The sequence below is a fragment of the Heliangelus exortis genome, chromosome 18, assembly GCF_036169615.1.
Source record: "Heliangelus exortis chromosome 18, bHelExo1.hap1, whole genome shotgun sequence".
Taxonomy (NCBI): domain Eukaryota; kingdom Metazoa; phylum Chordata; class Aves; order Apodiformes; family Trochilidae; genus Heliangelus; species Heliangelus exortis.
The window spans coordinates 12648650-12674904 of NC_092439.1; the positions used below are offsets into that span (position 1 = coordinate 12648650).

The following is a 26255-nucleotide window of genomic DNA, read 5'->3' on the forward strand; positions in this document are numbered from 1 at the left end:
TGGAATTAGAATTATTTTTGATCACTAATGGACCAAATTTTTAGCTGCTGTCAACTGCTCACTTGAGCTTCTACTGAGCTGGGGCTTTCCAAGCTGCCTTGGTGGGGCTGGCAGTGTTGCTCCTGCTGTCTTCTGAAGGAGAAGGTGAACATCAAGACCTTTGCAGCCTCAAGGAGATCAATGGGATGCTGCCCATCCCGGGCTTTTGGCACTGCAAAAATCATCAGCATTCTGGCACAGACTCAGCTGTCCTGCCAGGAAAGGACATTAATTTTATCCAGGTGTCTTCAGCAGATGTCTTCCAAAGCAAGGCCTTGGGTGGCAAGGTTCTGGGTGTGCTCTCCAGCAGTCAGCCAGTGAAATGCCACCAACTTCCCCTCTGCAGGAGTCTGTGCCAGCTGGTGGCCTCTCCCTAGCACAGTGGTGGCTCACACAAAGGAGTGTGGATTCCCACAGCTCTTGGTTGGCATGGGAGAGATGCTGCAAATCCCCTGGGAGGAAAACACCACTTCTGCTGGCAGCAAAACAGAGTCCTGGAATGGGTCCTGAGCTGTGAACCATTGTCACAGCCCTAGAGATTCTCAGGCATTGGGTCTCTTAGGAGTTATTGCAAGAGGAGCAAAGCCCTTGGGAAGGCAGGATTGAGAGGGATTATTTTTTTTTTCCTCCAGATTATTTTCTTTAAAGCCTTTTAAAGTCCTGAGGACTCAAGGGGGCTGATTCTGTAGTCCTGATGTCAGTGTTACATGGCCAAACCAAAACAGGAGGTAGTGGGAGAGCACCCAAAACGCACTGAACCAGGAGGTGCACAAGTGAAAACACCATCCAGTCCCACAGCTGCCTTGGGGGAATCAGTGATATTTTCCTTTTCATTTACTGCCTCAATGAGAAGGCAAACATGGGGGGGAAAAAAAACGAGCCAGAGAGCTCTGAATCTCTTCCTTCCTTTGATGTTGTCCATTCACAGATCAAAATCTTTACATGCAACTCCCAAGATGGACAAGCAAACGTGCTGGGCTGGAAGATGGCATGAGAAAACTCCATCAGGAAAAAAGGGGAGGAAAAAAAACAAAAGAGTAGAAATCTTTTGGGTGGCAGGCAAACAGGTGGGGGGAGTGTCTGGTCTGGGAAGGCAGGGTGTCTGCAATCTTTGTAGCGATTAGATTTAATGGGACAGAAACGTTTCTCTCCTCCACGTCCCCGCCTCCTCTCAGCCTGAGGGGGAGAAAAGAGGGAGGTGGTGATAGGGAGGTGGCAGGGGGGAGACAAGATTTGAAAGACTCTTTGACGTCAGCCCTTCCCTATAAAAAGCTGGAAAGGAGCTGGAAAGCAGAGATCAGAGCTTGTGGAAGAGCAAAGATGCCAACCCCGAACATTTCCACCTCTGCAGCCAAAGGGTTCCGCAGGGCGGTGTCAGAGCTGGACTCCAAGCAAGCTGAGGCCATCATGGTAAGACAAACCTATCCCACTTCTTTTCCTCCCCCTTCCCAAAACACAACCTTTCCCATTTCTACAGGGAGAGGCAGACAAGGATAGATGGACCAACACCAGCTTTGTAGGAGTTCCCCTATACGGACACCTCCGGGGTCCAGGCTAGAGGCAAAGGGAAATGACCCCACAGTTCTCTCTACTTGTGAAATGCAAACATTTAGGAGGGTGAAAACTTGAGCTAATGCCACCCCCTGCCCTCCCCCCAGCCAAAGCAAGGCAAAAAACCCCATAGACCTAAGTCAGAAATAACAAGGAACCCAAGTGTGCAAGGCAATTAAAAAATATTAATGCTCCCTTGATTTAATGACAACAAACTGCAGAAATTTCACCTGTTCCAGCATAAAGAAAAACTGTGGCTATTACTTCAGACAACATAGGAGGCACAGGCAACTTAATCAGTTTGTTCACTGCTGCTGTGTCCACAGTTTTGCTTTCTCCCAGCACATTCTTCTCCTGTTTCTGATCCCAGACTTTCTCTTATTTGATCTCAGCCTCAGGTTTAGCCTGGGGAATACTTTTGCACACACAAGATGTACGTGTGTCAGGGAGAGGAGAGGAAAACTTTCTGCTGAGCTGTCAAGTGCCTTTCAAAAGCCAAACCTGGCCAACCCATTGGACTGTCTGTAGGGACAGGGACATTTCACCTCTTAACACAAATGCCAGGGCAGGCAGGAGGAGCCCAGACACTGGGACAGTCCTGTGGGTCAGAGCTGTGGCCAGGCTGCTGGTGACACTGAAAGAGCCAGGGCAACCCCTACAGCAAATCCACCAGGAGGGGACCCACTGGGGATGCTCAGCAAGAGGAAACCTGGAAATTGAGCTGAGTTAGGGAGCAGATAAATTTGGCAGATTCAATAGGTTGATTATAGAGCTCCCCATTTCTCTTCCCTATAGCCAATTGCCTTTTTCCCCTGCTCCCCTCTTAACCCTGTGTGATGCTCTGACACAGTAAAATCAGACTGATAGAAAGAGAGAGGTGTTTTGGAGAGTGGAGTGTGCTGAAGAAGAAGGGAAACATTTAGGAAGCAAGGAGGTAAGGTGGCTTTCTCTAATAAATGGAAATCAGGGAAGGCTTCCCTCTGACACAACCATTTTCATTCTGGCAAAATAATAAATACTTAAGTGGTTCTTGAAAGCCTGGTATTTTCCAGGCTGCTCATCAAATCAGTACTTGAGATGCTCATTGCTGTCTAGAGAGGGGGCAAGTGCTTGGTTATCAAACACTCTGGGCTGCTGCTTCATGTTTGATAGGAAAGAGGCCACTGAACACGGGGGGCAGAGGAATTTGAGTTCACCAGGTGTGCTGGCAGCCTGCTTGGGGTGAGGAGCTCCCACAGCCTGGGGCAGACAGAAAACCTCAGGCCATCTTTGCATCCCTTTTAAAATAATAAAAAAGCCCAACTCGAGCTCTTTAGCATCATTCTGAGAACAGGCTGCACGAAAGCCTTTGCCTTTTGCTCTCACCTGGAGCTTTCCACTGTCCCTTTACTTTGCTGGTTTGTACCAGAAGGAGGCAGATTTCTGTGTGACATTGCATGTCCCCATCCATGAGGTGTTGGCATGAGCCACCAAGCCCCTGCTCACCACTGCACCAACTCTGGCAGGTCTGAAATATTCCCTTGTGAATAACCCCCAGGGACCAGCACCCTACTGCAGGGGAAACAGGGAGAAAAAAGCACCAAACCTTTACAATCCCAGAACTCATCTACACCAGCAGGTATTTTCCACACAAGCTGGGCCAGCAAAACATCAAACTCACATCATGCAAAAATCTTTTGTAATGTATTTAGGGGTTTTTTGCTGCTAATAGTTTTTACAGGACACCCTGGGGCAGGGATTTGCTACAGAGCACAAAAGCAGAGCCAGGCAGGAGACAGCAACTGGAGGTAACCCAGCAGGCAGGAGTGTCCAGGAGAGCAGGGCTCAGACATCACTGTCCCCATATTGCAGGGAGGGAAATAATCTTTGCAAAATCCTGCAAGTTATGAGCCAGGAAAAAAAAAAAAAAGTACTTCCACTCAGCACAGTATTTTTAATGACATTGTTCAGGGAGAGCACTTGGAGCTGCAGCAAATTCAAAGAAGGGAAAACAAACTCACACTCTACAAGAGGTGAATGACCACACCAGACTCAAGCCCCAGTTAGGCAAATAAATACTTTGCAAAATCAAAGTAAACTTCTCACTGGAGGCAGATATGGTCTCAGGGAGCTAATCTGCAAGGCAATTCAGAAATCCCATGTAATTCTGCCTTCTGAAACCAGGAAAGCATTTATTAGGAGAGATCAGTTTGGTTGGTTTGTATGCCAGCTTCCTAATTTCCAGCAAAAGGAGGCAATACCCCAGTGAACATGAATGTGAGAAGCAAATGAGAGGAAAAAGAGATGGAAAACAAGCAGCCTCTACCTGGCAGAAGAGGCAGCAAGCAGGCAGGTCCCTCCCAGGGCTCTTCTTCCAGACAAAATTCAGCCTTTTTAAAGTTATTTTTTCAGTTTACCCCCCTTCCCCTAGAACATACCAGCAAGGAACAAAGCAGTTTCCAGGACTCCTCCACAGTGACCAAAGCCCCCACACTCCTGCCATCCAGGGATATGGATCTAACTGGATGGCTCTCCTACTACAGCTTTCCAGGCACGTAGCTCTTCTTGCTATTTACACTCCTTCCAGTCTGATTTTAACTTGATTTAGAGCCTAAACATGGGGCTTTATGTTCCCTCCTCTCCTCTGCTCCACCCAGAAATAAAATCCTCCTGCACCTGGGGCACAGTGTGATAAAAGAGGCTCAGCTGAGGCTGGCCTGGGACTGCTGCAGAGCCATGGCTAGCACAGGGCTGTTTGCCCTGCTTATTGCAGGGGCTTTAAAGTAAACACTGGCTTAGCTTTAAACATGGTAGTGATATAAAATACATAAAGCTGAGCACACGATCACAAACTTTTAAAAATTAAACCTCAGGGTACTCAGATGTCTTCTCTTTTTGGGCACAGATCCCCTCAATTGAGGCAAGATGCTCCTATTTGTTGGGTGCTTTTCTATGCCACAAAGAATAAAGGGATTGAGGATCAGCAAATATCATTTCAGGGGGGTATCTTCATTATAAAATGACCAGACAGAAGTGTGTGGGTTGGTGCTTAGATGTGCTGCATTTAAAATGCCAGCTTTACACTGCTGAACCACCCAAGAGCCTTTTCCCAGGAAAAACTCATCACCTATGGTGGACTTTGAAAATCAGAGAGAAATGAGCCTAGAAGTTGAGCAGGCTGTGGTTTTATGAGGGAAACACTCACCAAATTTTTGCAAAGAAGGGAAGGTGCTGCTTGATTAGTACCTATCTTTTTAATGGGTATTTTTAATGTAATCAGAAGGAAAAGTGCAGCCCATCCCATTCCTTATGCAGGTGCTGCCTGGCTTTAGGTGCTGCACCTTCTTCAGTGCTGCCCCAGCTTTATTTCATCAAATTCTGAGGTTTTGTCATCTGGTTTGGGTATTGAACACAGAAAATTAGAATCATCTGAGCTGCCTCTAAATGGGAAGCTAAGAACAAATGAGTTAATATATGAGCTATTTGTATAACAAAAGAAACAGCAGTGGAGGAAATAGTTTGCAACTATAAATATAAATGAGTGACCTAACATAAATCCAGGCATGAAGCTGCAGCATTTCTAGTGCAATTCCAACAGAAATCTACAGGAGGTTTTTTTTGGGAACAAAACCAATATACAGATAAGTGGGGGGAATTAATTTTCTGGGGTATATAGTTGTGATTCCAATTATATTTCAATGGGCAAGTATCCACTTCATGTCAGAAGAAAATGTTGCTTTGGATCCTGTGAGTGGTTTAGCTAAACTGTCCTGCTAAAACACCTGCAAAGAGTTCAGATTTCCTGTCCAGGCCACAGCTGTGACCTTCAGCTGTCCCTCATACCAATCTTTTCTCAGAGACTTCAGGTTCATCTAATACCTCTCCACTTGAGTTCATCAGACACCTGAAAACTGCATGAGGTTGTTTCTGATTTTTATCTTTTGATAAAGACATCTTTTGAAGGACATTGATAACTGTTGCTAGGGAAGGTGAGAAGCCCATTCTCTAGTTTTCCTACACAATATTTTGCAGATTTTTCCTAAAGCTCCACGTTTCCACAAGTTCCTCAGTCCTCTACAAAGCCAAGCAAGTCAGTCCAGCCTTTTACTTCTTCCTCTGCTGAGACACATTGGTCACCCCTCATCCAACTATTGGGGATGCCTCTGATCTCCCCACCAGCACTATCAGAAATCTTATTTATTTCTGTTCTGCCCTCAGTCTCCACGGTTCATTGGCAGACGCCAGAGCCTCATTGAAGATGCCAGAAAGGAAAGAGAGGCTGCAGCTGCAGCCACAGATACAACAGAGTCTACAGAGACAATTGTCTTTGAGGAAAAGGATGGGAGAGCCATGCTGAACCTCTTCTTCATGCTCAAGGGAGCCAAGACTTCACCACTCTCCCGTGCATTTAAGGTATTTGAGGTGAGTTACCTGATCTGTTGTATGGGACTTAAGGGACACGCCAGAGATTTCATGGCTGTTTGTCAGAAATAGCACTGAGACCATTTCAGAAGACTCAGTCTTGGTCTGCCTACTGCAGATTACTTGTCTGATGGCCCCACACTTATGCTTTGCTCATGCCCCAACATCCCATCACTTTCCACCACTAAGAACAAGCCATACCTCTATCTGGTAATGCTGTTAAGCTCTAGGCTTAACTTTGCTTAATTACTGGATCCAGCCACACAGTTCCACACCTACAGTCCACACCCTTGCTGCACACCCTCTGACAGCTCCTTCCAGTGCTCATCCCTTCATCTTCATGCACAGGGCTCTGACCCCACATTCAAAGGATGTTTTGTGCCCTGCATGGCTACAGACTGAACCCACCCTACCTGTGGGTGAAAGTTTTGCCAGTCTCTGAGTGGCATTAACACATTGGGCCTTGGTCAAAGAGCTCCAGGAACAAGTTCAGCCTGGGTGTAAAACCAGTTCACAGATTTCAGTGACCTCCTTACATCAGGGCCAAATTGGATTCACCTGTTAAAGGTTGTGTTGGTTCTCCCCAGAGATACACCCTGCACATGGCTTTGATACCAAGGTAAATTGGTAACTAATTGAGCATTTTGCCCCTAGCCAGCTGTGTAATGTTGCATTATCTGGGATCTCAGTACCATGGAAAGACTGAGATAAGTGCTGCCTATTTAGACAGTAATGAAAGCACAACAGCATCCATTTGTGTAGTACATTTCCATCCAGAAGGATTCATCAGTGTTTTGCAAACTGAGGTTCTGAGATATGTTCTATCTACAGTAGCTTAATTTCATTGGCTTCAGCAGTGAGAGGAGAGGACAATTTGTTCCTATTAATTAATCACGTGGGTTGTAAGGAGACTCTGGAGGTCTCCAGTCCAACCTCCTGCCCAGAGAAAGTCCAGTCACAGCAGGTTCCTTGGGGCTGTGCTTGTTACATTTTGAATACCCCTGAGATAGAAATCCCACAGTCTCCTTGGACCCAGTGTTTGATTGCCCCTTAATGGTAAAAAGCTTTTTCTGTTTTCTTTTTCTGTTTAATGTCCTTGCTTCCATCCTGTGCCCATTGCCTCTTGTCCTCCCACTGTACTTTTCCAATGAGTCTGGCTCTGTCTTTTTTACACCCTCCCACCAAATACTGTGGACAGTGAACCCCTTCACTTCTTAAGGCTAAAAAAGCCCAATTCCCATTCTTGATAAAACTTTGTGCTCCAACCCTCTGAGCATCTTGGCATCTCCCTACTCTACTGGCTACATCACATCAAGGTCTTTCTTCTACAGGATGTGGTACTCCAGGTGAGATCTCCCTCAACCCAGGTAGAAAGGAGGAACCTTTAACCTGTTGTCTTGCCACTGCAGTTCAGTGTGTGTTGGCCTTTCTTGTCACCAGGTCATGCATACTAATACACATGGTAATTCTGTGACAAAATGCAGCAACTTCTAGGGTAAAAAAACACCATCAGCAACACTACACAGCAAAACCACTACCTAACAGCTGTAAACCTACTAAAAGAGTGTTTTGGGGATAAATTATTTCCCTGAAATTGCAGGGCATTCTAGCTGCTCATTGCCCATGCAACACTACCTCTGATAATCTAATAAAAAACACTTCTGCTCTTTGGCAATTACAAAACATTTTGACTCTCCCTTGAGAGGACTGCTGCAAGAACAGCTGTTTTCTGGGCAGCATATGGTGCTTGTCTCAAGACTGGAAGAATCTCTACAACAAGCTTGTCATACAAAAGCCTTGGTGTAGCCATGGCTAGGGTGGCCTTCCTAGGCAGGCAAAGCAACCAGATAAGGCATGAAAAATCCATCACTATAACAGTTCAAAGGCAATGGACTCTTTAGCAGGTTTGAAACACTGAAGTTTAGCTCTTGTACTTGGTAGCTTTTATGTTACCCTGGATTTAAAGCCTATTATTTAAACAATCTTTAAAGCATCAAGCAAGAAGCAGAGGCAGCCTATGTTCAAATATTATTTGTTTCTTCCTGGAGCAATTTACTTGCTACATCAAGAGCTTTCCTAGTAAAAAAAGCTCTTTGAGCTTGTCACAGAGAAAGCTTTAAATACAATAAAAACCCAAGCATGTCAAGCCCCAAAAGAAGAAGATTCATTTCCCAAATCCCTCTGGCAATGCAGGTACAAGATATGAAAGCAGATGGACGTAATGACATTTGCCTCATCATGAACCAGGCTGCAGGGAAACTGGTTTCACTCTTCTGTATGTGCAACATGCAGCCAAAGTATAGGTAATGCAATCACAGCTGTCAGATTAATGCAAAGGTATTGATTGTTGGGGCGACAATGTAATAGTGAAGTCAGTAGGTACATTAAAAAAAACACAGTCCTAAATTTAATTTACCTGTGGCATCACATCTGTTCCTTCTCATCTTTGTGCCTCGGATTAAAAAAAAAAAAAAAAAGAGATTGTGCCCTTTTCTCTAGCAAAGATCCTGTAGAGAGTTTGGAAAGGTTGGGTCATTGTCCAGGGATTTGGGGCTCATACAGCCTGAAGAAAACAGCCACAAATGGACCTTTTGAAAGATTATAAACTCCCTGTTTTTTCCTTGTGATTTTTCCAGGGAGGTCAGTGCTGGTAAGGAGACCAAAGGGTGTCGGTGCTGGCAGGGAGAGGTTGGTTCTGGCAGGGAGAGGATGGTTCTGGCAGGGAGAGGTCGGTTCTGGCAGGGAGAGGTCAGTTCTGGCAGGGAGAGGTCGGTTCTGCCAGTTCTGGGCTCAGCCCCACAGATTCAGAACCAGAGTCAGCATCCGGGCCAGCACCTCCGCACCCACCCGTGGGAGGGAGAGCCCTGGGGCCCCCCTGGGGGTGAAAAGGAAGGGAGGGTGGAGGGGGGTGGCTTTTGCCACATCAGGTTCCCCTCTGTGACACCGTGGACACCTTCTGTTGATAGTTACTGACCAGCCCTGGTCCAAAAGGAAAAACTCTGGAATCACAGAAGGGTTTGGGTTGGAAAGGACCTTAAAGATCATCCAGTTCCAGCCCTCTGTATGGGCAAGGACACCTTCCACTAGGTCAGGTTGCTCAAGGCCCCATCCAACCTGGCTTTGAACACTTCCAGGGATGGGGCAGCCACAACTTCCTTGGGCAACCTGGGCCAGCATCTCACCAGCCCCACAGGAAAGACTTTTTTCCTAATGTCTCGCTTGAATCTCCCCTCTTAAAGTTGGAAACCATTTCCCCTTGTCCTCTCACTACACACCTGTGTAAAAAGCCCTACCCTACCTTTCTTGTCTATTTCTTCAGAACTAAGGTAACCTTGGAGCCTCCTCCAGGCTGAACAACCCCAACTTCCTCAGCCTCAGGGAGGTGCTCCAGCCCTCTGATCATTTTAGTGTCTCTCCTCTGGACATATTCAAGAAGCTCTGTGTCCTTTTTGTGCTGGGGACTGCAGAACTGAACACAGCTCCAGATGGGGTCTCACAAAAGCAGAGTAGAGGCACAATGGATGTGTTCATCCTAATGGGATTAAAAAAAAAAAATAATAAAAAAAGAAAGATGGAGAGAAAAAACAGACAAGGGTGGGTCCCACAGACAAGGGTGGGTCCCTCCCAAATGTATCCATATGTTTGGAAGCACAAGCATGTGTTTCAGGTGTTGTTTAATGTTTTTGTTCTCCTTTTCCATGTCCCAAAAGACATTTGAAGCTAAAATTCACCACCTGGAGACAAGGCTTAGCCGGAAGCCCCGTGAAGGGACTGCTGAGCTGGAGTACTTTGTGCGTTGTGAAGTCCACAGCTCTGACCTCAATACTTTCATCAGCTCCATCAAGAAGGTAGCAGAAGATGTGAGGACCACTAAGGAAGACAAATGTAAGGATCTTACAAACTATTTCACTTTTGCAGAGAGGCTGAGCTGTAGCAACTGTGCAGTTTGTTATTCCTAGAAAAGGGAAAGGTTGACTGCATGTTGAATTGGAGCAAAAGAGAAAAGAATGTCTCTGGGACACCTGAATCCTGAAAGCCACTTCCCTCCTTGTCCATTTCTCAATAGACTCCAGAGTCCATGCACCATTCTTTTGGTTCCAGATTGAAAAAATAGAAAAAGGAGAGGATTTTGTGCTTTGTTCTCACCTTTCCTACAGAGTTTTCTATCCCTGCTCTACTATTTTATATTATAAATGTAGTTTCCTAACTGGGTGTCAAGAATTCTACAAATCCAGCACTAAATTGCAAGCCACTCCCTATTCCATCCTGTTCTGAAGACAGGGTAATTCATACTGTAAAATATCCTTAGAAATCTGCAGTGATCCATCAACAACCAGTTGGACCTCTGGATTTGTTTTCAATGTGAAATCTGGCATCCTTAACTAAAATCCCATTTCCATCTTCTTGTTTACTTTTGTCATAAAATGCTCTGCTGAAAAATGGGAAGGGGAGTAATGATCTGCAGATCATGGCATTAGACCTGACTTTAGGACAAGAGCATTGGGAGTTCAGGGGCAGTGTCTGGGAAGCAGAGCTGTGCCCTGTGCTGGTTGGTGTTTGTGCTTTTGGCACACCAGGTCAGATCTGTCATGTTCAACCTCACAATCCCTTCTCAGCAGGGGATGCTCCATCTTCACTTCCACAGCCAGTTTTTCTCTTTCTCTCTCCCCCCAGTTCACTGGTTTCCCCGGAAAATCTCTGAATTGGACAAGTGCCACCATTTGGTCACCAAATTTGACCCTGACTTGGATCTGGATCACCCGGTGAGTTGGGCTGTGTGGGAAAATCCTTTTGTTGGAGTCCTGAGCAGTCCTTGGAAGCAGGAAGCTGTAGAACACCTCTTACTGCAGCTGATCAGGCAACTGTAGTGCAATCACCACCATAAGAAGAGTTCTTCCAGCCAGGGATGAACTTTGTTGGATGAGAAATTTTAATAACTGAATAAAAATCCTCTCTCTGTTCCTATTTGTCATCACAGGGCTACTCTGACCAAGTGTATCGACAGAGGAGGAAATCAATAGCAGAAATTGCTTTTCACTATAAGCAGTAAGTCTCATTCCTAATTTCCATGGAGGGATAATGCCATGCCAGTGCAGTCTGTTGGGAAGTCATTGTGCATGACACTTCTCTTCTTGTGTGCTTTGTCTCCCCATTCAGCCTTGCCAGCTCTTCTTTTGTCCCTCCTCCCTCTATGTATTCCAGTCTCTTCTAAATTAAAAAATATCCATGGCCATTAATTTGTACATTGATAAAGCCAGAATAAACCTCCCGTGTAACAAAAGCCATGTAGAGTTCTATTTGACCTCAAAATTAATTTTGAAATGTAGCATCCTTTTAAGAATGGCATCTGGTTTGGACTTCAGCATTTCAAGTACTGAAAAAGATACCAAGTCCCCAGAAAAAAAATTGTTCCAATGGCTTACCCTGACTGTGAAAAGAAAAAAGGGCTTATTTCTGAACTGAACATTGTCAGCTTTAGTTTTCTCCCTATGGATCATACATGCCTTTCATCTGCTAGATTGAATTCTGCTATCAATTTTATTTTTTTTGCTGTGAGGGTATTTATGGACTAAACAGTTCATCTCCTAACTCTGTCTGATAAATTAAATAGATTCCAGAAATGATCTCATCATTGTCTTACATAGATTTAAGACTACCACTTGCTTAATGCTCCTGTTCTGATACAGGCAGTGAGAGCACTCAGTCTCTCCACTGCAATGTTAATCAGAGCTCAAATATTCAGTTGGATTTATAAAATATTCCCCAGATCCTCTTCAGCTCCACTGCCTTGCACCTCAGCACCTCCCTCTCCCAGCAGGACTTTAAATGTGGATTTCTGCAGGGAGCTGTGCAGGAAGCAGGCTGTGGAAATTATATGGGTCACCTTCTTGAGCAGGTGATGTGATCCCAACATGACTTTCTGCTCTGTTGGGTTTCGTGTTCTTTGCAGATTTGAAGACCAGAAGAATGTGGACACTGATGTTTTTTTTTACCCTGTGCTAATATTTAATGTGCAGAAAGTCACTGTGCCAGCAAGAGTCCTGGGAGAAATCCTGTCCTAAGATGATACACCCATTTAAAATGCATTTTCTCACATCTCATCTGTAGGTTAGCATTTATGAGCTGCTGTGTAGCATCCCTTCAGGCTGTTAATGGAAAAAGAATTACACTTTATCATGGTAATATGTGAATATCTATCTCATTTGTTCAAATTCAGAACAGAAGCATTTATGAAATACAAATGCCAATTATGATGCAAAAGAGGCAAAACTGTCAGTCTTCTTTAGTTCCCACTTGTATCAATGTCAAGATTTTCTTTTCTTGCTGTCTTTAAAATTACTGACAATGTATTTTTCTGCAGTTCAAATGGATTTAGTTTTCCTTATTAGCTGCTTTTATTTCCCAGCCACTGATTCATTCTTGGAGCCATCAGCCCCCTGAATTTCAGGCATATAAAATTAATTTATTTTCACACACAGTTTCATTTTTTTTCCCAGTGAAAACCATTTTTTTTTTTTTTTTTTCCTGGAAAATATTATGTCTGCTAAGCTTTTGCTCACCCCTTGTTAATTTATAACTTCTGGCTAGAATAACACTTTTCTCTGTATCTGTGTAGTCTTTGCACCTGTGGAAAAGACACAGTATTAAAGATTTGTCTTTCGTGTTACTCCCTTGTTTGGTTTAAAGAAGATTGTTCAAGATCATGAAGAGCTTCTCCAAAGTGCTTCCTTCTCAGAGGGAAGGGGAGCCTGGCTTGTGCTCTGCTCCTGGCAATAATGGTGTTTTTACCTTGCAGTGGGGACCCAATCCCTCACGTGGAGTACACAGCAGAGGAGATTGCTACCTGGTGAGCTCTGATTTAATCTGTGACCCTTATTGACTTCACTACTAGAAGCTGGGAATCAAAATGTAAATCCTTAGGGTGTGACATCTTGAAAAAATAGATAAGGAGTGCTAGCATCCCATTGAATGGTTTGTTATAAAAACCAGTAACTCATTGCATGGTCTTTTCTGTTGGGGACTGCATTTGGGAGAACAAGCTACCTCCACACCAGTGATGCTGTCTCCTCCTCTCTTGGGGAGTTTCCTCCCCAGAAAGCAAGGTAGATAATTTAAAGTCTCTAATTGAAATTTCTCTAATGGGACCTGGCTTAGGAGCAGCCTCCAAACAAAGGACAAGAAGTATGAGGCCTGTGGTGAATACCTGCCTGGGACCTCTTTGGCCTCACTCAGCAGTACTCTTCTCTTGAGCATAATTATTTCTGGGAGTGTCACTGCAGGGGTGTCTCTGGAAACAGGACCAGCTCCACAAGCTGAGTGCACAGGCTCCTAAACGAGGTCATCTCCTGATTATATTGACTGTCTTCCTAGTGCAACTTCAGGAGTTAATCTAAAAGGGAGTACTTTAACCCCAGTTTAATGCCTTTTATAAAATCATGACCTTCAAGGTCAGAAATAGATCTGTGCAGATAAAACTGAGACTTGAATGTGTGTCTGTATGCTCACGTGCCCCTGTCAATGCACACAGACATAGACTTAGTGGTGGAGAAAGGCAAAAGGACAAGAATCCTAGAGGAATGAGTCCTTGATAGCCAGAGGGCAGGAGAGGAGTAGACACACAAAGCCACTGAACAACTGCCACCTCTCATCCTGAAGGAAGGAGGTGTACAGCACCCTGAAGAGCTTGTATCCCACCCATGCCTGTAAGGAGTACCTCGAAGCTTTCAGTCTACTGGAGAAATACTGTGGCTACAATGAGAACAACATCCCCCAGCTGGAGGAGGTCTCCCGCTTCCTGAAAGGTGGGTTTGCACCTGGGGGACCCACGGTCAGGGTCAGAGGTGGCACCTACAGCCAGGGAGCCTGGACCTGGAGGAGGAGTTTTTGAGCTGGGATTTGGGAGGAGAGCGCTTGTGCGTTCCCCACTGAGGAGAGGGGTAGGACCCAGGTGGTAGGGGCTGCAACTGAAGGTCAAACCTGTGGTCAAGTGATCTCAGTGAGCACCTAAAGACCAGATGTTGCTCCCTAATAGCAGCAAAAAGATCAGGCTTGAGCCAACAGGAGCCTTTTAGTTCCCAGCACTGATGCTTTCTCGCTGTCGGTGCTGGGAACACGGGACACGGGCACAGCCTGGGGGCCGTGCACCCCTGCAGACACAATATGTGCTGTTTCAGAGAGGACTGGTTTCCAGCTGAGGCCAGTGGCTGGTTTGCTGTCAGCACGGGACTTCCTGGCCAGTCTGGCCTTCCGTGTCTTCCAGTGCACCCAGTACATCCGCCACGCATCCTCGCCCATGCACTCCCCTGAGCCGTGAGTATTGCCTGGCCCCAAAGGCCTCCACCTGGCCAGCCAACCATTAACCTCTCCCCCTAATGGACAAATTCTGCTGCTGACTGCATTTTCCTCCTTTTCCCTGGGCAGGGATTGCTGTCATGAGCTGCTGGGCCACGTCCCCATGCTGGCTGACAAGACGTTTGCCCAGTTCTCTCAGGTAAGGTGTTTGTCTGCTTCCTCATCCCTGAGAAGGCAGGGAACCCAAACCAGTTCCAGTCTTGCCTCCTAAACCCATCTTGTTCTAGGGTTTATTTGTATTAAACATAACATTCAGGAGCTCTGTTGATGGGCTGAGAGCCCTAATGCAGAGTAAAAGTATCAGACTCCGTTTTTAGTCTGAGAATGATGAAGCTCCAGCAGATGCACAGCAGTGCAGGGCATCATTCTCTGATGTCTTGAGGCAATAAAACAGAGCAGTCCACACAAATGGCCCTCAGACCAAATCTGTCTTGATGTTTGCTCCTTCCCTTCTCTTCCCAGGACATTGGGCTGGCATCTCTGGGTGCAACTGATGAAGAAATTGAGAAACTCTCCACAGTAAGCTTTCCTCTTTGCTGGAGGGAGGCCCTGATCCCTCCAGCAGCACCTCTTTGGTATCAAGGGGATTTCTGGTCCACCCTGGTCTCCCCAGATTTGCAGGCTCAGAGCCCCTACCCAGCCTTGCTGTTTCACCCTGCATGTGCAGAGCATGGATCAGTTAAACAGCAGGGTTCACTTGCACATTAATCCAGTTTTCTCAGGCAGCAGAGTATCAGCAAGTATCATATTTCTAACAACAGCACTGCTGGGATTCTTTGGGATGGGATTAAATGACATCCACTTCCTTTGGCTCTGCCTTGGCAAGGTGACCTGTCCTGCTCCAAGGGCACCGTGCAGCAGCCTGGCAAGCAGGGCACCAGCCCAGGGGCACAGTTTCCACCTGTCCCAGCATGGAAACAACTTAATTCAGCACTTTGCTCTGGCAGCAATGGGTGCAGGGTGAGGATGGGAGACAAAGTGCCAGGCAGCCATTAGTTTAAACAACCCCAAATCCCATCCTCAGTGCAAGGGCTCAGAGATGACATGGGAATGGAGATGAGGAGCTGTGTCCCATATGCATTTTTCTTTCTTCTTTCACAGCTTTACTGGTTTACAGTGGAGTTTGGGCTCTGCAGACAGAATGGGATAGTGAAAGCCTATGGAGCTGGGCTCCTGTCATCCTATGGGGAGCTCTTAGTAAGTCCCAGCATCTCTTGCCTTTCTGTTCTAGACCCTATAAAGCAAAATCCCTTCCTCTGCACAGCTCCAGTGACTTCCCCCAGTCTGTTCTCCCTCTCTGTCTATCATGCATGTGCTCTCTAATCCCCTTAATTTCATGCTGGCAATTTTCTGCTTTGTCCATAGCACTCCTTGTCAGATGAACCAGAGGTGAGGGACTTCGACCCTGATGCTGCTGCTGTTCAGCCTTACCAGGACCAGAACTACCAGCCAGTGTATTTTGTGTCTGAGAGCTTCAGTGATGCCAAAAGCAAACTGAGGTAGGACTGGGCAGTGAGAGACACCCAAACAGATAGACATGTAACTATAATATAACAAAACAGGGCTTGGCACCGTGGCTGCTTTCATTTCAAGATCTCAGAAGTGCTCTGGAAACTTTCAGAATGAAAGTTCCTACAGGGTCCAACTTCAGCCCCTTGGATTCACCCCGAAGCCCCCCACCCCCAATATTCTGGACTTAAGGGTGTGGGTGTAGAGGGGTGGGATGGATTGAGAGGTCCTCTGAGAGACAAGACTGAGGGAGTGAGAGAAAATACAAATCTATGTCAAATGCCTAGTTCTCATAGGAAGGAGTTACAGACTAGGCTGCTTTAAAAAACCCTAACTGTTGCCCAATGAGTAATTTCCTTGCATTTAGAAAGGAAAAATACACCACATGCACATCCAAGATTAGGCTAGAGGGTGTTGCTAGTGACAAGCACTGTACATGACCTCCTTGAAAGAGCTCAGAGACCACACAGGTGTTAATCTATGAAGTGAAAACATTAAAACCTCTGTATTTTTTGCAATACTGGCAGCTGACACCATGGACCTGATTACCAGTGTTATCCCTCAAGAAAAGCCTTTTTTCCCAGATAGAAAAGTTTCCACTGGTTTTCTAAGGCAGACATGCACCCTCAGTGGCTCTTCCAGGCACCCATCTTGTACCTGTGTGCTTCAAAATGTTGTCAAGTGTCACCTGGGTTGGAGGGCAAATTTCTATTAAGCAGTAACAGCTGTGCCTAATTAGTGCCTAATTTACCAAAGCAGGTGAGCTAGACCTTACCTGATAGAACTGAGATAAACCACCTGTTTTAGGACAATGTGAACAGGCAGAAAACCCCACGAAAACGCCAGCGTTTGCATTTGTTTGTTTGCAAGGGGATCTGCTTCTCTGTGCCAGCCACAAGAGGGTACCCTAAGCTTAGAAATTCAGGAGCAAAAGGGTGAAGCCTCAGCAGAAGTGAGGCACATAAATATTGTGACTGCTGTTGATACCCTCATCTTCCCAGGTCTTTCCAGCATGAGACTGTAGTCATTAAGTATCTACATATAAATCTCCAGCTCCATATTTACACAGCCACTAAAAAAAAAAAAAAAAAAAAGCAAACCCTACCTTGTCAAGCATTCAAATCTTAGGTGAACATGAGCAACTTTGGGGAAACCTCACCCTGGGTTTGTTTTTACTTGACCTGGTGTTTCTCCATTAGAATCCATTAGAAAGGCAGCAACAAAGTCTTGCTCTTGAGAGGCATCAGATGAAGTCAAGCTCATCCCTGTGTTCCCCTGTGGAACACAGGGCTCCTGTGATGCTCTTCCTCTCCTCTTGCCCAGGTCTGAGCCACTGCCAGTCAAATCTGTCCTTAATACACCTTGCAGCTAGTTCACCCCTTCATAAGAAGAGAGCAGTCTACAAATGCATCTCAGAAAGGATTTAGGAATATAATACTATAATACCACAGCTTTCTCTGCAATTAGCTTCTAAATCTCCTTTGCACTTTTGAAAAAGAAATAAAAAAGTTGAAGTAGAGGGTGCCTGGCAATGTCCAGAGCTGACCAGTTCAGTGTACCCTCCATTTTGAAGTCCATGTCCAGACAAACTCATGGTCTTCCTTGCTGACCAGTTGGCATCTCAACTACTGCTATAGCCCCATAGAGCTGGAAAGGTGGGAAAACAGAGCTTTTGTGCTAACCTAGAAATTTTACCTAAAGAAGTCATTAACCTGTTGTGATCTGGGTGATGGTGGTGAGTAGGGGGGGGGCAGAATCAGGACCTATTTTGCTGTACCAAGCCCTCTGCACCCTTTCCTTGCAGGAGCTACGCAGCTCGCATCAAGAGGCCCTTCTCAGTGAAATATGAGCCCTACACCCACAGCATCGAGCTCCTGGACAGCCCTCAGATGATCTGTCATTCCCTGGAGAGTGTAAGGGATGAGCTTCACTCCCTGATTAATGCTCTCAATGTTATCAGTTAATAGGAGAACCGGGCTCTTCCCTTCCCCTCTCCCCTCACAGCCCCAACGCCTCCTGCTCTGCTGATAAACCCTCCCTGTCCTCTCCACACATTTGCACTGCTGCCTGTCACCCTGCAACTCCAACAACTTCCCACTTTTTTTATGTAGGGCCAGCTCAGATGAGGGGAAGAGGGATGGCCCCAAGGCCTGCTGGCTTTTTGGGTGGTTTTTCCATTGGCTGCTGAAAGAGGCATAGCAGGGACCAAAAGCATAGCCAAGGTACAAAGTTGAAGTCAAGAGCTGTGTGCTAGGCTCCTGGGTGTAAGGAAGAGGAGAAAAGCCTCTTTATTTGAAAACCAAACAAAAAAAAAAAAATTTGAGAGAAACGATATATTTTTTGCAGTCTGAAAGAATAAATCTTTTTTTTTTTTTTAGCCCAAAGCTAAAAAGCCCCCTATGGCAACTTCATGAGGGACCCTCAGTCACCACCACCTTACAGCCTCATACATTTGGGCAATGCAGAACTGCTCTAGAAGCTTTTCTGCCTGAACCAACCCGATGAGATTTGAAATTTCACCTCCCAGCTTATGGCACAGGAGGATGCTTAGGTACAGATGCTTGAGCTTCATGACCCCACCAGGCTGCAGAAAGCCTCACAGCTCCCTCCCTGGGCTTCTAAACTGTCCTAAGCCCAGATTTGTCTGTCTGGGCAAATCCACCTGCATCCTCCCTGGCATAAGCACCTCAGAGCATGCATTGGCCACCTTGGTCCAGAGCTTGGCCATCCTTTTCAAGCTCTATTTTAAAAGCTCCCACAGCAGGGAGTACTGAAGAGCCCTTCTGCCACCCTTCCCAGCAGACACCAGTCACAACTGGTGTTGTGTTGATGTTCCTGCCTGCTGATGGCCCTGGGCAACCATGGCAGCCTCTTGGTGTCCTGAGTTTCTTGGTTATTGCAAGATGAGTGAGGCCACTGGTGTTCTCAGTTTGCCAGTCACTGGGAGGATTTCACACCCTTTCACTCTGCCAGTCTGCTACACAAGGGCAGCATCATCTTTTTTTTAGACATCCCAGTATCCCTGGCACTTGGTGTAGCTCAGGTGTGTCCCTGTTGCTGGCCATTTCTGAGGAAGGAAACATATGCTTAGGATGCTCAAACCCAGTTTGCATCCAGCTTTCACTGTAAATATTAATGGCTTAATCTGACCCAAAGCTGTCAGTTTCCCTCCCCCTGCTTTTACCCTTCTTATCTCCTTGCAGGCTGTCTCATAACTTCGAGGTTTGCTCAGAAGTTTGGCCAAGGTTATGCAGCTGTGCAGTATCAGAGAGATGTGGAGGTAGCTCAACAGCTGTGGGGCACAGAGAAGGGGAGAATTACACAGAGTTGTTTGCATGATTAGTTTTAACATTTCTGTAGAGACTTTTGGCATCCTTATCCACTATCTATTTTTTTTTTTTAATTTCCTCTGAAAAAAAGAGGCAGGCTTAGCAGTTAACTTTTGGCTATCAGGTCTAATATAACCTCACTCTCCAGTGTTGCTTCTATTGTGGCTCAGTCATAATAGTTCATGATCCATCACACTTTATTCCATTTCAGACCTTCATACACAGATGCTTAACCCTCAGTTCTCCAAATTTAACCACTCTGCTACTGACAGCACTTAGTCTCCCACCTGCTTCAGTCCCTCCTTTCTGTTTCCTTTCTTTTTTGACTCTGCTCCTAAAATCCTCCTAAATTGCTTCAAAGACTCTTACTGAAATCAGGAGCTCAACACTAGGCCCTGGCTGTTCTCAAGCTGTTCCTCCTTGGAGGACTGTCCCATAAATGAGTAAAACTACTGAGTTCATTCAGCTATTGTAATTTTAGAGCACTTTTTTTCAAAGCTTCAGCTATGATTTCCCAATTTGGATGGACCCAGATCTCCAGCTGTAACTCTCAAGGCTCCCTTAAGAGCTGCAACAATTTTTAATTTGGGGTCTCAAGTTATTACTATTAGATTAAGAAGCTGGAAGAAGCTAAGGCAGGTTAGGCTATAGGTTAGCTATCTAGCCACGAAAAACTTTTTGGTGACTCCAGTCAAACACTAAAATAAAGAGAATAAACTCCAAACAAACAAGATAATTATCTGTATTGTTAAATCTACAGTTTATGGCCTTGTTAGCCACAGCAGTGCCATATTCCTGGCCTACAGGTCACTTTTTCTGCTCTCTTTTGGTAATCTCCAACTTCTGGGTTGCTGCCCATGAGTACATCAAGGAGGCTGCAAACCCTGCAGCAGTGCCAGGCTCTGGGTCAGGATCAAGCAGAAAATCTCTGTGGAGGAATTCAAACCCCATAAAGGTCTGAAGGTGGTGGCTTCCAGTCCTCCAAAGCACTTCACAGCCATTATATGCCTTCTTAAATGCCTAAAATGAACAGAATTTATAAAAAGACCAAAGCTATTAATATGGAGTGAAAAAAAAAAAAAAAAAAACAAGTTAAAAATTCCTGCAACTGCAGGAGCCCTCAACTCCTCCGCCTTGCCTTGGAGTTTGCATTGCTGCTCTGTGACTCTGTCAGCTGTTGCTTGTTTGAGGAGCTGTAGTAAAATCTGTTGCCCTACAAAAATAGAAAATAAGCAAGACTGGAAGCAGAAATCAGCCCCATTAGTATGCAAGCAGACAAACAGATCTCTCAGAGCCACACAGGAGATAAACACCAGGTGGGCTGCTCCCCTTTGCTTCTGAAGTTGTGTGGGGGCTCAGCCTCAACAGGCACTGGAGGTTCCTCTTTGGGGCATTTTTTGGGTCTGTGTTCTTGACAAATTCATGGCAGATTCCTAGTTTTTTGGGTCCCTTAGGGGGACATCTGAGAAACATGAACCTGTTTATATTTACTGTTGCCCTCATCTCTTTAGTGTCTCAGAGGGCTTATCCTGTTAGTAATGTAATAGGTCCCCTTGGTTTTTGTCTCTAAGGCTTGTTCCTTTTTATCTGATTTCACATACATTATTTGGCCCTTTATTTCCTTTCTCATTTTATTCATTTTTCTCACATTGTTTCTTTTGTCTGTGCCTTGTTTTCTTCTTTATCCTGCCAGAATATTTGGTGACAGAATAATCTGTCACTGCTCCTTAAAGCTGCTAATATTGAGGTTAACTTTTCAGCCCATCATTTTGGATATTGTCCTACAATTTTCTTTAATCTATTTTTAATAGTCTGACTCATTTCTTTCTACCAGTCTGGAGGATTGCAGGTGGTAGGGTATATGCAATCCTTAATCCCCAGGTTACTCATTAAGACTCAAGTTACTTCACTTAAAGCTTTCTCCTTGCTCTTCATCTCATCTGTCTCAGCTGCTGTTCCATACCTATGGAGAGTTTTCTTTAAAAGCATTTTTGCAGTTCCAGTGGCTTTTTCATTTGGAGCTAACTATGAACTTTTTGCAGTCTTTTCAGAGTACCTTGTGCTTCTTTATGAAACATTATGACAGCCTAAGATCATTTGCTCTCATTCAGCCAGCCACAGAATCCATCCCATCATCTCTTTCTGTTGATTCCTAGTTGGGGCTTCACTAAACCTTATCTGCTTGCTCACTAAATTGTTTCTCACTATTGCTTTCAGTCTTCCCAGCTACTTTAACATCCTTTACATGTACCTTATTCCCACTCTCTCTCTAAGCTTGTGAAATAAATCACTTTTTTTTTTCATGAGCATCCTATTATGTGCTTGCCATTTCCTCTGTCCCTATCATGCATTCAGGATTTTATTCTATTATCAGCAACCTGTAGAGAGAGAAGGTGGAGAGGAGTTTGTCTTTCACTTACAGCTTGCATGCTCCTTGGCCTGATCCTTTCTCTAGTTTCCCCACTATTTGTTCCCTCATTCTACCCATAGAAGTATCTTGGATTATTTGTACAATCAGAGAATGGTTTAGGTTGGAAGAGCCCTTCAAAGGTCATCTTGTCCAACACCCCTCCAGTGAGCAGGGACACCTTGAACTTGATCAGGTTGCTCAGACCCTTGAATGTCTCCAGGAATGGGGCCTCCACCACCTTTCTGGGCAGCCTGTTCCAGTCTTTCACCACCCTCATAGTGGAGAACTTCTTCCTAAAATCCCATATAAATCTGTCCTGCTCTAGTTTAAGACCATTGCCCCTCATCCTATCACTCCATGCCCATGTAAAAGGTTCTTCCCCAGCTTTTCTGTAGAAGGACAGAATCACCTCTCTCAATCTGGCCAGCAGACCACACTCAATGTTCAAATTCAACACTCCCATGAGTACACAACACCTTTGCTTTATTACTGGTTTCCTTTATTATTCACATTAATATCCCTTTCTTCTCTCTGTGCTTAAGAGCTGAGTATAAGTAGGCTGGGCTGCCTCAGATCATCACAGCCCTGATTCTAACCAGGCTTTCTCATGGCTGGAGAAATATTTGTCCAGCCCCTGGAAAGGGGAGGCCCCATATGCTACTAGAATCCATTTTCCTTCATTATTTTTCTGTGACAGTACTTCTCCCACAGAACCAGCTCATGATGAAATTCTTAGTATAAGAAACTTTATTTTGACTGGGAATTTTAGTGCAGGAGCTTTCCAAGCTGCTTCTTTCACATTAGACAAAGAATTATCTTGCTTTTTGCTCCTTTCCTGATTCTTTTTCTGTTATTTCCATAATGCTCTGCTGGTACTAGCAAAGATGGATATTCTGCCACAGGATAGTAGCACAGCCATAGATATGCTGCTGCAAGAAATCAAATCCTCCCAGAACTCTTTACAGTTGGGGCTGATTACTGGGAGTCTTTATTTCACAGAAAGCTTAATTTTATTTTTTTTTTTGTACCTATCCATCTTCTTGTTTCACCAGATCCAATTCCCAAGCAGTCAATGTGGGGTTGCCTTAATCCTGCTGTATTCACATTGACTCAAAATCCCATTTGATCTATTAATTTTAAAACTCAGCTCCTTCTGTCTTGTGCACCCTCTTCTGTAACTGAATTCCCCCAGATATCATCCACAGAAGGCATTTTATTCCCTCTGTCCTCTGGATACTATAATTCAAACACTTTCCTCACACAGGCAGGCAGCAGGGCAGGTGCTCAGCCCTGTGGGATGCAAGTAAAAGTATACTGGTTGTCTCTTAATGTGAAAGCAACCCTGCAAATTGCTTCTCCCTCTGCCTTTTTGCCATATGGGAGTTTGCTGTGAGCCATGGGGGTGCAGCATTTGTGCTGCCAGCTCTCCTAATTTGTCTGCTGTCCAAGGAGCCTGACTCAGTCTCTGGGCTGCCAGGGGCACTGGAGATACCTGTGCTCCATTGGGAGTGGGGGGTTGGTACAGGGTATCCTGTCCTGCTGGCATTTGAGCAGCTTCCCAGCAGTTCATTAAAGACTCTGCATCTTCCTAAAACCTATGGACTGATGTTAATGCTGCCAGTTGTATCCTTGTCTTACCATTCTCCTGGGAAATGTTATTATATGGCCAGGATGGTGGGATTAAATCAAGGAGATGGCCAGCCTGCAATGGATAAAAGCTGGTGGAGCACATGCTCTGATCAACTTACCACTTAACTCCTCTGTAATTCAAAATATGGAGCAGTTTCTCTAAAGCCCACACTCCACTGTTGTGTTTTCTTTCAGTGGCTTCATATCTGCCTGCTTGGAGTCACTTTTTATCTCATTTTAACAGCCACAGGAGCTGGATCTGCTGGAGCTGTCTGCCCTGGGATGGCACTTACAGTCTTTGTGGGATATGCTGTTATTCCCTGCTTTTCTTTCTTTTCCCATTTGCTTGTACCATCCTTGAAATCATCTTCCTCTGATGGCTCCCTATCCAGTTCTCTCCACCAATTCCTGCAGCTACAGCACTTATTTTTAATTTTTGCATCCCAATCTGCTTTTGCAAGTGTCTAATTTTAGTTTTGCATTTACTATGATCAGGTCCCTTTTGAGTTCTCCCTTGCTCCAAGATGAATCACTGCACTATGTATATTAATCCCTCTCCTTCTTTTTGCAGCTTTTCCTTCTTTTTTTTTTTTTTTTTTTTTTTCTTCTAAATGAGTCTTATTCTCTGATTGCCACTCTATCTCCCTATTACTTTTTTGGGCCACTAGATGGTATTCCTTTTCTAAAGAAAAACTTAAGTCACTCAACAAACTCTTTTAAAACACAATTTCCTCATTGAAGCAGCTGTCATTCTGATGTTGCCTTGGCTTGATCAGCACAGAAAATTGCTGCTTCCCAGACCAGTTCCACCAGTAGAGGCACCATATCCTTGGGTCTCCCTCCACCCACTCTCCCATATCTGGGAACATTTGGTCCCTATCAGCCATTGCTCACCTGTGGGCTGGAAAGGTTCACACAGCTGTAATCTCTGATACTGTTGGGATTTCCTCTAGCCCTCCAGTATTCATAGTTTTAGGCTTTTTTCCTGACTCCCTTTAGATTTTTTCCCCATGCCTTCAACTTTGTCTTCAGGTATCTCTTAAGTATTGATCACAAGGCTGATCAGATTCCTAGAGTTGCCTTGAATGGGATTTCCCAGAGGAAAAGTCTTTGAGATCTGCCCAGTCCCACCCTCCACCAAAGATGTTATAAATCCCTATTTCCTGACAGTGAAGCAGATTTCTGGGATTATCCAAGCAAGCACAAGCTCATGTCCTTTGGGTGGGTCATGGGGAGCCCTCGTGACTCTTCCCCAAACCCTACAAATGAGGCTGCAAGCTCTGGGACAAGTGGCCTGGAGGAAACCAAGATGAAATGGTCAGTCCAGATGAAACCCTCCCATGGATGGAGCTTGGGCTGCTGAGAGAGGAATCCAGGAGAAAAAGCCTTCCTTGGAGCCAGCCCCACCATTCCCTCTGGTGTCTGTGTGTCCCAGTGCCTCGTTGAGCAGTCTCTTGCTGTTGTTGCTGCTGCTGCTGTGGGTGGATCTGTCTGTCTGTCTGTCTGTCTCTCTGTGGAAAGAAACACAAAAACAGAATTATTTTTCATTTTGGAATCGTGCTGCTGCTGACATGATATTAAGAATAAAAGAAATATATTTCTGGTCTAGCATCCTGAGTCTGCCTCTTGCATCCTTCTGATGTCCAGGTTCAAGCTGGCTGCCTTGCCTGCAGGCAGAGTGCAAAATGCAACCTGGGGGCACATTACAGAAGAAGATCCACAACTTGGGCTGGAGCAAAATGTTAACCTGGGGGTGGAAAACAGCCCACTGCTTGCAGACAAGCTGATCTGCACCTCTCTTTGCCAGGATGTTACCAAGTGCACAATTAAGCATGGAACAGCAGCTGGGTGGTCTCCTTTAAATAATGACACACCAGGGGGGGGGACTTGAGTTCACCTGATGCTTTTTCTCCCAGCATTTCTCACTTTATCTCCCCAGCTCCAGTGATTGGACATTTAGGGCACCTGTGCATGCACTGTGCCTGGTTAATGCAGCCTGGTTTGCCTGTAACCAACCTGTGCAACCCCCAGTCCTCAATGTGTAGAACACCCTTCTAAGTGTAATTAGGGATGGATCCTGCTTCCTTAAGCATAGGGAGTGTTCTAGAGGACCTAAGGTCTCTCCTGCATCCATGTGGGAATGGTGGATGAGCCACTGGAGGCCCAGGAACTGGAGTGCAACCCTGGAGACCAGAAGAGATGCCCAAGGCCACATCCATGTTTCCTCCTCCAGGGTTATGTTTAAGCAAACTAATTCCAGTCACTGCTGCAAGCTTGGTTTTTACGTGAAAGAAAAACTCTTTTCCTGGTTAAATCCCCCCCAGGATCATAGGAAGAGGTGGATTAATGTATATTGCCAGCAGAGGCCTGGACCTTGCATCCAGGCACCCCAGCACTGTCTGAGAGGGAGTTTCCTAATTCAGGACTTGTAAGGTTACCCTCTGTCTTCACAGTGCTCCTTAAAGTGTTACAGCTGTAATGAATTCATCTTCATTACACGCTTGGGAGGTAGAGGAGTGCTCTCATCCCTGTAAAAGGCTGACAGATAAAAGGAGCAGAGAATCAGAGAGAACTCAGACCAGGCACAGAGCCTGAAAAGTAATTACATGCCTAAACAGCTTTGGGAAGAAGTGTCTAAATGGCAGATCTGGGGCTTGAACCTCTGTCAGCCCCCCCTGGGACCAATCTTTCTTCCTGTGCTGGGATGGGAGGGATCAGAAGGACTCAATTATTTACAAGTCCTGTAGCTGGAGGTCTGTGCACACACACTCAATGCCCCCCTGGAGATGGGAACTGATTCGGATCAGGCTGACCTGAGCTGTCATTTTCTCTGCTAAACCAGCTCAAATCAAATTTGTTGGTTTTTTGGTTTTTGGTTTTTTTTTTTTTTTTCCCAGAGACCAGAAAAGGTCCAGGCTTCCCACTCCAAAGAATTTGTTTTCAGTTTTCCTACAGTTGTTCATCACGAAGTTTTGGAGCATGCTGGGTTTTCAAGGGGAAAGCTGATCTTTCAGCATTTTTTTTTTTTGCACAAC

General features: G+C 45.3%; 1 protein-coding gene across 1 annotated transcript; it reads left to right on the top strand.

Annotated features, from left to right (window-relative positions):
• The first annotated feature begins 337 nt into the window (after window positions 1–337).
• TH (tyrosine hydroxylase) lies at window positions 338–18272 on the top strand. The gene is made up of 13 exons (XM_071762204.1): window positions 338–1449; window positions 5788–5991; window positions 9702–9876; window positions 10666–10754; window positions 10970–11037; window positions 12788–12838; window positions 13648–13793; window positions 14166–14301; window positions 14413–14482; window positions 14806–14862; window positions 15445–15540; window positions 15709–15842; window positions 17657–18272. The coding sequence occupies exons 1-13, from the start codon at window positions 1360–1362 to the stop codon at window positions 17814–17816; spliced, it is 1476 nt and encodes a 491-aa protein (XP_071618305.1). The 5' UTR covers window positions 338–1359; the 3' UTR covers window positions 17817–18272.
• The last annotated feature ends 7983 nt before the right edge of the window (window positions 18273–26255 follow it).

Coding starts and splice junctions, on each gene's coding strand:
- TH (XM_071762204.1), top strand. CDS start 1,360: ATGCCAACCCCGAACATTTCCACCTCTGCAGCCAAAGGGTTCCGCAGG. Junction 12,839..13,647: donor GCAGAGGAGATTGCTACCTG/GTGAGCTCTGAT, acceptor CTCATCCTGAAG/GAAGGAGGTGTACAGCACCC. Junction 15,541..15,708: donor CATCCTATGGGGAGCTCTTA/GTAAGTCCCAGC, acceptor CTTTGTCCATAG/CACTCCTTGTCAGATGAACC.